This window comes from Perissodus microlepis, chromosome 16, assembly GCF_051167445.1.
Source record: "Perissodus microlepis isolate ML-2025 ecotype Zambia chromosome 16, ASM5116744v1, whole genome shotgun sequence".
Taxonomy (NCBI): domain Eukaryota; kingdom Metazoa; phylum Chordata; class Actinopteri; order Cichliformes; family Cichlidae; genus Perissodus; species Perissodus microlepis.
This window is the reverse complement of record NC_140476.1, coordinates 15,956,206-15,967,884: the sequence shown is the minus strand read 5'-3', so window position 1 is coordinate 15,967,884 and position 11,679 is coordinate 15,956,206. Positions and strand designations below refer to the sequence as shown.

The following is an 11,679-nucleotide window of genomic DNA, read 5'->3' as shown; positions in this document are numbered from 1 at the left end:
GTCCAGTTACATTCTGACCAATACTGTCAGAGCAGTAACAAACGCCTCATCGGCAGCACATCAGTCAATTGGCCGGATGAGTTAAACATGTGACATAAGTCTCGATCCAGCAGACGTGTGGTCTAAAACTAAAAACGGGCAGTAGTCAGTGTTTGTAACAGTTTATTGAAACTTTTGCCCCACGACAATGATTTCATATCTGATGCCTTCAACAGTCAAACTGCTGGTGTTACAGTTTTAATTACATACTTGACAGAAATCGGTGATCACAAATAAACAAGTTTCTCTCACCTCTACTCTGCATGCACAAAGCTATTTTAACAAAAGTAATTATCTGGAAAATAACCTACTACTACTGAACATGATCCACTCAGACAACTGCAGATAGTGTAACATGGAAAACAAGGACTTTTGTCAGTTTAGCTGAATGAGCCCAAATAATACAACCACAGCACTAAAAATACTGTATTAAGTTTCCTTATAGGACACAGAAGTGTTCATGTGGAAAAGAGTTCAAGGTTGTAGTATCTTCTTTTAAAGCATAACAGAAAACCACAAACACTGACCCAATAAACCACACCAGCTGCAACACTCCCAATAAATACCCCCAACATTCTCAAGCTAGCATGTAAAACAAGTGCAATACAACAATTTACAGACAGCAAATCAAACCTTTTTTCCATCATGTTACTTTTTAACCAATACCCTGTTAGAAATGCCCTAATAAACAAACAAAAGAAACACGAGAAGTGCTTAGAAGACAGCAGCTTATCAAAAAGCAAAGCTTTTAATTTCACATCAGCTGTGCTTTTCTTTCAAAGTAACAGACTCCACAAAAACAGGGGAGAGAAACTCTACGCACAGATAAACTGTAACAGGAGAAACGAAATTTCACTGTAATTAAAACAGACAAAGGAAAAGCTTCAAAGCAGCAAAGCAAACTAAACTTTTGCTGATACCTGTAAGGACAACCTCACATAAACGCGAGTTCAGAGCTTTAATACATTGTCCTCCGACCCCGATGGCTTGTTTTGCTGAGACCTCTGCTAATACAAACAATACAACATGGCTTTTAAGTCTTATTCTTAAAGCATCACAAAAATTATAAATGTCCTGATAAACGCATCAGGTGACCTTTAGCTCATCACAGACAAACATGACACCTTTGCAAGCTTTGTCCACCAGAGAGCGCTGACAGCTGTGCAGTACCATCTTGTTCATCATTTAAAGGGAAAACATGAACGTATGTTTAAATTGTTGATTTCTCTGCACCTGCAAGTTTTTCATGTCAAATATAAAACATAAAAAACATACAGCTGGCATTTGTTGAAACCTGGTCCTGGTAGATAACAGTTAACATTTAAGATGAATGGGGAAAAACAAGAGCTGCTGCACTTTAAAGTACTGATCATAACAAAGCTATTGTTCCATGTGGCACTAAAAAGTTGTTCTATTATTGTTTAAGCTTTATTTGTAAATAACTGAAGGGTTTGATGTAATTACTGCCACACGCTCACACATTCGGTTACGTCTCTTGCGCACTTTGATTTACATTTGATCTACAAGCTACGAAATGTCGTCATGTCCTTTGGCTCTTTGCTCGGGACGCACCAGTCGTCGGCCTCATGGATGGTGTTGTAGTGTTTCCAGGCTGACTTGTTGTACACCGGGAGCCTCTCGATGGACTCTGTGGATAGTGCCTAAAACGTGATTGAAGGGGAAAGAAAAAAAAGATACTTTAGGAATGTGCTCTTCTCTCTAAAAGAGGCACTAATGCTGCTTCTGTGAAACTGGGTTACCCGTATGTAGATCACAGCATCGATTCCGTAACCCTCCATAGAATACAACTTGAGGTCTCCTTGAAAGTAGCGAGCGTACAGTCGTGAGATGGGCAGGCCATACCCATAACCAGCCTAAAGAGAAATGAAGCAGAGTTCATCCAGATAAAGTCTGAAACAACAGAGCAGCTAGCAGCTCCATGACAAAGACAGCATTCACTGGAACAAAGTGACTGGCTGTGGATTTTCTCTGGAACATAGGGGAAAATTGCAGCAGTGCTTTTTGTTTTGATAGGTGGGACGTGTGAAAGCCCTGCAAAAGCCAAGTATGTGTGTCGAAAAGGAACTCTAGAACTTCAGGGCGTATACGGGATAGCTGGATACCTACTCCAGCTGTAGAGACGCTGGTACAGCTGTTTCCATTTTCAAACACTCACTGATTGATTTCTCTTTGACACTGATTCAGTCTGATAAATTAGGAGTATTCACCAGAGGAGCAGCACGTGAGCCGTCGATGCTGGGTCTCGGAGCAGTCGAGTACGTGTAGGTGAACAGCCTGTCGATTTTACGCAGTGGCACACCTCCTCCACGGTCGCTCACCTCACAAAGCAAACAGCATGAATAAACACAAGCTCCTCCAAAACGTACACAAAAACCTGAATGAGTTTTCAATGCCAAGTTTGCTGCTTTAACCTTTACTGCACAGGTGTTTATCTGCACATTTACCTTGACTGTGAGATCTTCAGTTCCCAGAGCAACCTGTGTATGGATAGAAGGGTACTCCATGGCATCTCCGTATAACTCCATGGTGGCCCTCATGGCGTTCTGTGACAAATGTTTATCCAAATGTTTAACATTGGAAAAGAGATATTTTGAAATATAAAATGCTGACATATATGAATACAGGCTTTTAAAAATCACCTTATAGAGTTCAAACACCATGTGATACAGATGAGATGGAACATAGACCATGGTGACAGGTTTTCCCTTCTCTTTGGCTATCAGGACAAACAGATAATTGGAAAACATTTGATTACGTTACAATTCATTCATTAACCAGTTCAAAGAGCGGCATCAATGAAACTGTTTGTGTTGTTTCTTCTAACTACATAAATTACCATTGAATTCCTCCAGGACCAGCTCAGGAGAGTTCATGTAATACCGATCACAAAGGTTTCTTGCATTTTCGTAGGCATCTACAAGGAAGTGGTTTGTTTTTGTTACATGGCGCTTGAAAACTGGAAGAACAGCATAGATTAACACTTTTCTCTGGCATGTTTCTATAAATATAAGAAAGTCTCACCTCTGATAACCTCGCTGACCCGACAGTGTGGATCAATACTGCCAATCTGTTTGGGGTGTGCAGGATTCACCTTCCCTCCAAAGAGCAGAGCTACAGAAAAAACACACAACATGAACATTGTGAAGTCTTAATACTTACTGATATTTGTCTCTGTAAGTTCAGGGTTTAATGTGAGACCTTTTGATTAGAGCTAAAACAAAACTGAAGAGCAGTACCATCCTGAGGGGGCCTGAGCCGTAACGAGTTCTTCCAGTGTCACCATATGCAGGAAATTCTAATAAAAACTTTGGTTGAAATTCCATCCACTCATTGCTTATCTGGGTTCAGGTCACAGAGTCCACCCTAAGCAGATATGCCCAGACCTCCCTCTACCCATCCACCTCCTCCAATTGATCCAGGGGGACATTGAGGTGATCCTAAGCCAGAAGAGAGCCATAATCTCTCCAGAGTGTGCTAGGTCTCTTCCAGGGCCTTCCGCTGGTAGGATATACCTGAAACACCTCATGCATTGATTAGGCATCCTGGTCAGATGCCTGAACCACTTGAACTGGCTCCTTTAGATGTGGAAAAGTGGAAACTCTACTCTGAGCCCCTTCTGAATGACTTACGATATTTAGCGATGTCCAAAGTAAGCCATATTTTATTTATTTATCTACAATGTTTTTATATAGTGTAGCTTTACGCAAGTGAGCTTGTTTTGGTCTTTGCTGTCTGTAAATAAAACACAAGTCATTTAGTTTTCGTGCAACTGCCAGAAAATGACACTGGGTGGGGTCTGTTGATTCCCGGTTTACTGTAGCAGGAGTTTTAAAACGACGCAGACAGCCTGAAACTTCAGATATCTTATCAGCACAGAAGTCTGACTCCTGAACCCAAGGGCTTTCATTTCCAAATAAGTACAGCTCAGCTATCACATTACAAAAAATACAACATGTGCTCACTGTGCTGGTTGAGCAGCATCCTGATGGAAATCCTGCTCATGTAGAAGCGATCCAGAAAATACTGAACATTCTGGCTGACGATGGGATCTGTGCCGTACGCCTCCTTGTACTCCACAACGCCCTGAGCCATGGTGGGAATGACATCATTGTGGCGATTTCTGATATTTATCACAGCATCTGTGAAACTAATTGAAGACATAAAAATTAAGGCAATGCGTGAAAAGAATCTGCAGGAATAGATGAGCTGTTGCAGTGGTTAAAAGAGGAAACCTACTCATATGTGACTTTCTCGTCGTCTGCATTTTTGTCTTTGAACTCAAGAATCTCCTGAAGACTCTGCATGTACCTACATGGGGGGAAATTATCTTTTTGTATTTCACAGACTGGCAAGAGTTAAATACTGTTAATTTGTTAAAATTAAGTGGAAAAAAAGGAGAACCTGCATACCAGCTCTGGACCAATCGGACTGATGGCGTCCTCAATAAGTTGTCTGGCAGCAAGTTAATTTCCTTCATGATGTTGGCCAGCCTCACAGGTAACTCCTGTCTGAGGAAGTTGAAGGATGTTTTCACACATGCATTTTCTGAACCTGAGAGAGAAACAAAAGGCACATTTTTTATTAATTTTGCTGGAAAAATGGGAAACAGGTGGAGCAAGCTACTGAACATGTGCAAAGATACATATAAATACAAATATACAAGGCAAAAAACAGAGTTTGTAAAATTAAAACAAGTTTGATAGTCCATACTTCAGCAACACAGCCTGAACTCTCTTTGTTAGAGTTTTTCCCCATTTCTAAAGGACATGATAGTCTAAGGAGCTTGGAAAGAAAGCGAGTGGACTTCTGTAAGTTTCTTGAAGAAGTGGGTTTTGTCTATTTGTCTATTGCTCAAACCTCTTAAGGGAGAACTCCCACAAGGGATTAAATACTTGGGACTCTCGGCCATTTGGTTTTGGAACTGAAGAAGCCTCTCCGATGTGAGGTGAAACGTCTTCAAGACACTTATAGAAGTCCAGTCACTTTCTTTCCCAGCTCCTTAAACTACCATGAACAGGATGACCGAGAACCTACAAAGACATCTGCTGCAGATAGTTTTTAGGCCTGGCACTTCTTTTTTGTGCCCTACTTGTCCAGTTTCCAGTTTAAACAAATGCAAGGATTACTATGAACACTAATAAAGTCTGGTCCTTAGAAGCATTACTCAAATAAATCAACACTTTTGCACAATCCTGTAAATGTAACATGATAAAAGTTTTTCCATGTCACCCACTTCTAGTTAGCATCAAGGCTGGATTACATATCAGATGCAAAACTACCCCCAAACCATTCAGGCTCCATAACCTCTTATAAACTGTAAACTTTCCATAGTTTCAGCAAACTGGACCATTTTCAGTATGAAATGGAGAAAAATCAACCATTCATTCAAGGGCCTAACATTCATTCTTACATTCAAGCCTTCAAGCTTGACTTACACAGACAGGGCATATATCCCATTAGTCATGTGTTAAGAGATACTTTAAAATCCCTTTCTGTTTAATACGAGGAAGTGTAATAAGGGAAGGCTAGATGATTTTAAGAGTATCATTCGTCTTGTGAAATACATCCTTGTGGTATCAACTACCTTTACATCACAGAAGGAAAAGCTTGTGTTAGGACCGTTTGTATGGCAGTTATCCTCGGTTTAACTTTACGTTAGTTTGTTTTTTCTATTTCCATATTCAGTTAGTTTCCTGAATGTGTATGAATCATACACGTTGTATGATGATTCTCCTTATTTTAGGTCAGAGTATCGTTAACGATGTAGTAACTTATGTTAGTAAATATCTACTAGTCTTGCAGCTTCTTACCAAAATCCAGAAACTGCTTCATTGATAGAGGGGATGGTGAGAATTTGGAATAGTAGTCGATGTCCTTCCCTATGGACACGCTGCTCCTCAGAAACCTTAAAATCCTCATGCTGGCACGTTTTGTATTGCCTCACTTCCAGCTGTGACTGCTGCTTAATAAATAAATAAACAAACGGTACTCTTTTTTTTAGGTTTAATTGCAGTTAGCATCCACAGCAACAGAGTCTAGCAAGGGCTGCAGCTTGGTTTGCTAATCTGTGTTGACACAAGCTTGTTAGCTAACCTTAACAGCCTGCCAACACACAAGTAATTAATGATTTGCTTTTTCGTAATTTGGTGCAGTTTCAGCCTCCATTCTCCGAGCTCCGGCACTGTTTTCCTAAATCGCCTTTTACTTCAGCTTCTCGTGGTCGGATGCCTGGAAGAGGTAGAAAATTGTCACCATGAAAAGGAGAGTGCGCGGCCAGTAAATTCGAAGATGTCACAGCGACATCAAGATAAGCTACCTATTCAAGCAAACTTTATTGACCAAAATTTGGTGTAACGTTATAGCTAAACGTTACACAGCCAAACTGTTAACGTTGAAAAACAATCGAGGAGTTTTTCAGAAGTTCCCGTGAAGTTTGTGAACTGGTTTCTTGTGGTTTTGAAGCAATTTTTTGAGTTAAACTAACATAGGCGTGTGCAACAAAATAGAACAATATTCGTTTTGCTCTAGAAAAACGTTCTAATAACGCGCCTTCTTGTTACTTAGAATTATTTGTATCTTAACTTTATAGAATAATGTTCATTTTATGTAACTTTCGATTTTGGTGGGAAGCAGCTCGCACTGCGTACAAACGTAAAACCTCTTGTTGTTAATTTGGTCTTTGATAACGTGAGCGTCCTAATCTCCGACGTATGTCTGCTAGGTGACAAGCCAAACCAATCAAAGTTTGAGTTGTCTGAAATTATAATTCTAATTGGTCGTTAGACCTGCCAATATTACTAAGAAAGGCGGGTTGTACTCCGCCAGACAAAATACAGGGCAAATAAACAGCTTGTTTTTCAGGCCAACTGCCGTCATTTCCTTTAGTTGACTACTGAACTGCCTACTTGAAAAAGTGTCGAGGCGGCTGGCCACGTTTTTAAGAAGGATATGTTGCCAGTTTTCTATCGTTGTTACGACTAAAGTAACATTAAGAAGGGTGTAGTCAACTTTATTAGACGCCAACGTCTAGAAAGCCGTCGTAAAAGAGAAGCCGATTCTTCGGTAAGTTCCTCCTGGTGTGTGTGTTTGTGACCCGCCAAAAGCTAAATGATTCAGCGAGGAAGTAACCATTTTGTGCGTTCGTCGATTTTAATAATGTTATTTTTTTATCTTTAAGGAGAAAATGAGCGGCGCTTTCACCTTTGGGCAGCCCTCTTCGGGCTTTACTTTCGGAACGCAGAAAACCACAGCCTCGGCCCCGGCCCCGGCCCCTACCACCGGCTTTGGACTGACAACGTCCACTCCTGCAGCCACCGGAGGGGGCTTCACTTTCGGCTCATCCATCCAGACCCAGAGCACTACCAACCCCACCGGTGGTTTCAGCTTTGGCACCCCAGCAAAGTCCACAGCAGCCGGCGGGGGTTTCTCTTTTGGGGCACCCACCACAACGTTTGGAATGAATGCAGCTCCTCCAACCACAACAGCAGCTTCAGGGTTGACTTTGGGCTCCACGGCGACTCAAGCAGCAGGGTCGGGGTTCACTCTGGGTGGAGTTTTGTCTGCGCAGACCACCGCTACTGCACCTGCAGGAGGGGGCTTCACCTTTGGAGCTGCATCTCAGGCTCAAACCCAGCCTGTAGCAACAGCCGCACCGGCAGCCTCCACAGCACCAAGTGGTCTCTCATTTGGAGGGTTCAGCTTCGGAGCTACCAAGGTCCAGGTGACATCAGCGGCAGCCTCCACCACCACAACCAACACCAGCACCACAGGTGGAGGCTTCAGCTTCGGCACCAGTGCTCCCCCCAGCCTTGCCCAGCCAACCTCCACTGCTGCTGCTGCTGCTGCTGCTGCTGCCGCCGCCGCAACAGGACAGGGTGGAGGGTTTACCTTTGGGATTAAACCGTCATCAACCCCAGCTCCTCCTGCATCCACCCAGGCCCCACCATCTTTCGGGCCTTCTCTCTTCGCTCAGCCTGTCACAACAGCTGCTGCCACAGCAGCAGGTCCCGGCTTCGCTTTCAATGCCGTTTCAGCTTCAGCAGCAAGCACATCCACAGCAACAACCACGGCTACTGGTGGAGGTTTGACTTTTATGATCAAACCTCTGGTTCCAGCAACCACCACATCTGCCCCCGCCTCTACCGCTACAGCTGCAGCCTCCACGACAGGTACTGTTACAGGCTTCTTGCTGGGAGCCAAAACTTCATCGATCACAAGCACCACGACAGCTGCTTCAGCCACAACCACTGCAAGCACCACCAGCACAGCTCCTCCAGTGATGACCTATGCCCAGCTAGAGGGGCTCATTAACAAGTGGAGTCTTGAGCTGGAGGACCAGGAGAGACATTTCTTACAGCAGGCAACTCAGGTGAATGCCTGGGACCGCATGCTGGTGGAGAACGGAGAGAAGATCACATCCCTCCACAAGGAGATGGAGAAAGTGAAGCTGGATCAGAGGAGGCTGAACCAGGAGCTGGATTTCATCCTGTCCCAACAGAAGGAGCTGGAAGATCTGCTCTGCCCCCTCGAGGAGTCGGTAAAAGAGCAAAGTGGAACCATCTACATGCAGAACGCCGACGAGGAGCGTGAAAGAACATACAAGCTCGCTGAGAACGTGGACGCACAGCTGAAGAGGATGTCGCAGGACCTGAAGGAGATCATCGAGCACCTGAACACGTCCAGCGGCCCGGCTGACACCAGTGATCCGGTAAGACGACGCCTCCAGTTTTTGATAATCGATAAGATTAACAAAGATTTGCTCACGTAATTCATGTCTAATTTCCTTTTTTCATCATCAGCTGCAGCAGATCTGTAAGATCCTCAACGCCCACATGGATTCACTTCAGTGGATCGATCAGAACTCTGTTCTGCTGCAGAGAAAGGTCGAGGAAGTGTCCAAACTTTGCGACACCCAGCGAAAGGAGCAGGAGAAAACCTTCCGGTTAACATTCGACTGATCTGCAGTAAATACTTTTACTTGTGTGCTTGCATTTTTACTCTGTAATCAGAGGTGTCATCAGGGCTTTAGATGGTGTAGATCCAACCTTCATTACTGTTATTTTGAGTTTTCTTGGTTGCATAAAGATTGATATTTTCAGTGCATTTGCCTTTAGAGTAGTGAAAAGGATCCTCTCTTTCTATGTCAATTGTTATGTTTGTTCTAGAAAGTCTGATTAAATAAACCTTTGGAATGGAAGTCTTTTTGTTTTGTTTTTTAATTATCGGGCATTAAATACAAAATTATTTTCTGTGTCAGAGGGAATGCTTTGTTCACATATCTGGTGCCCCTGTAATAGCTGAATTACAGCTAAGCATGTATATTTTGATAAGAGAGGTGTGGATGGAATTGATTTGTTGTATTTACAGATTTAAGTTTGTGCAGTAAACAAAAAACAAACTGTTGATGGACAAATAAGGCAAACATGAACTTCTACCATGCTGCAGGCCCTTCTGGTGCAAACAAGCCATATCTCTTATTACTAAAGATAACTGTTTTTCAAAGGTTGTCAACATGGCACGTTGAACAGGCCACACAATACTTGGACTGAAATGGATGCAGGATTTGTTGCTTTTTATTTTGTTAGACTGGCAGCTGAAAATTTTTGCATCAGTAATCATTTCCTGCAGGAACCACTTGGTGATACTCAAAGCGCTTCCATCACAAGGATCAGGGTCTAAATTAAGTTTCTGGGACTTCATTAAAGTGCTATTTCCCGATTTTGGCACTTGTTGGTAAGTCGGCTGGCTTAGCCTCTAAAGCAGGGTGTCAAACTCATTTTGGTTCATGGGCCAAATACAGCTTAAACTGGCATGTAGGCCAATCCAGTAGCACCACTGTATAACTTTAATTTACTTTATACTTTATTTTCCCTGAAGAAGAAACTTGTTCTGGATCCGAAACGAGAAAAAAAAGTTTTTTATAACTATAATAAAAACTTTCAAGAAATTATAACTAGCTGAAAAGTAAAAAATTACTGTAAATCTTAGTTTTAGCATCGGTTATTACAATATTACAACTGATGAGACTTTGATGATTATCGAGACTCTGAATGTCTTCAAGACTGAAAGTCAACTGCTTTCAAAGATTTCGGTTTTTAAGGTATTACCTGTACTGATTTTCCTAAATCTTGTCTCTGACATATGCAAATTAAAAACACCCAAACTAATAAAAACTAAAGACTTTCAAACAATGACAGCTAAACTGAAGCAAGGAAACCCACCGTGGAATCGAACCAAAATGAAACTGAATTTTAAAAACAAAAAAAATCAAAATGAAAAAAGTTAAAAAGTAATTAGATAATGCAAAACTATAAGAAGAAGAAATGAAAAGCACCCTTTAATTACAAAACAATGAACAACCTGAAATTTATTTTTAAAAAGCAGGTTATTTTTTTTTAACCTGCTTTCTATCAATTTCTACTCCTGTGTAGTGAAGCTGGGCTCACCACAATAAGAGCCCCAAAACACATTTCATTGAAAATCTGGAGTAACTAGTGATTTCACTGGACTTTTTACACTTTGCAAAGCCATACATGTCTGATGATGATCATAGCCAAGCTAAGATTTCAGTTTTCATTTGCTGGTTATTTTTTAAAAATGCAGACAAATTGTGCTAGAAGCCTCTTAACTCTTCAGTTTACAGCTTTTATTAAGAGGAAGTGATTCTGCCAATAGAGTCCAATTTTTAGTGCCATAAATAGTTGTTTGTTATGTTTTATGTAATTACTCATTTACATTCTGCCTGACTGGGCTGGAAGAGTCGGGCAGAATGGGTCTGGAAGTTTCAAAAATGAGAGTTTTCTAACAACTGCTTCATGGTTCAGACTTTAAAGGGTAAAATTTGTATTTATCAGCCATTAAAAATGCTCATACGGATAGATCAGCAGATAACTAATACTGGCTGCTAAATCAGTCGGGCTCTTATCGTCAGCAAAGAGTTTTCAGATCTTGTTCTGAACAATAATTTATAATACCATTATTTATAGAACACTTTTTAAAACATACTAAGTTCTTCATGTTGTGATATCTCCAAACACAGTAAATATAAATGCATGTTCTAACATAAAAGCAGTGGCAGTGGTAGTTTTGCAGGTTTTACTACGTTTAGTAGTAAAACCTGCAAAACCTGCAAATGAATTAATCGTTAATTGTCCAGTAACAGGTTTAAAACTTTGCATTTTGCTAAATCATACAGGTAGGGCTGGATCGGGTGACCCTGAATTCTCTCTTAGTTATCCTCCATTAGGTGTAGGCTCCTGTGGGATTCCCATGATGCATTGAGTATTTCTTTTTCAGACACCTTCCTTACTCACCATGTGTTTATACACCTCCATTGAATCACTACTTATTATTAATCTGTGGTTCTCTTCCACAGCATGTCTTTATCCCGTCTTCCTTCCATCACCCCAACCACCCCTGGCCACCCCTCCCTGAGCCTGGTTCTGCTGTTGAAGGGGAGTTTTTCCTTCCCACTGTCACCAAAGCGCTTGCTCATATGGCATCATATGATTGTTGGGGTTTTCCCTGTTGTATTAGTGTGGGGTCTACTTTACAGTATAAAGCGCCTTGAGGCGATTGTTGTTGTAATTTGGCAGTGTATAAATAAGATTGAATTGAATC

General features: G+C 41.6%; 2 protein-coding genes across 2 annotated transcripts; one reads left to right on the top strand and one right to left on the bottom strand.

The window, feature by feature from the left end:
- Positions 1–145: 145 nt before the first annotated feature.
- Positions 146–6,363, bottom strand: pdk1 (pyruvate dehydrogenase kinase, isozyme 1). The gene is made up of 11 exons (XM_084954501.1): positions 5,871–6,363; positions 4,470–4,611; positions 4,297–4,368; positions 4,023–4,207; positions 3,082–3,171; positions 2,897–2,974; positions 2,700–2,776; positions 2,505–2,603; positions 2,268–2,378; positions 1,800–1,913; positions 146–1,700 (listed from the first exon to the last, which is right to left on the bottom strand). Exons 1-11 carry the CDS (start codon positions 5,977–5,979, stop codon positions 1,560–1,562), a joined length of 1,218 nt encoding a protein of 405 aa, XP_084810627.1. The 5' UTR covers positions 5,980–6,363; the 3' UTR covers positions 146–1,559.
- Positions 6,364–6,931: 568 nt separating this feature from the next.
- Positions 6,932–9,256, top strand: nup62l (nucleoporin 62 like). Its single transcript, XM_084954500.1, has 3 exons — positions 6,932–7,122; positions 7,238–8,767; positions 8,859–9,256. The coding sequence occupies exons 2-3, from the start codon at positions 7,244–7,246 to the stop codon at positions 9,015–9,017; spliced, it is 1,683 nt and encodes a 560-aa protein (XP_084810626.1). The 5' UTR covers positions 6,932–7,122; positions 7,238–7,243; the 3' UTR covers positions 9,018–9,256.
- The last annotated feature ends 2,423 nt before the right edge of the window (positions 9,257–11,679 follow it).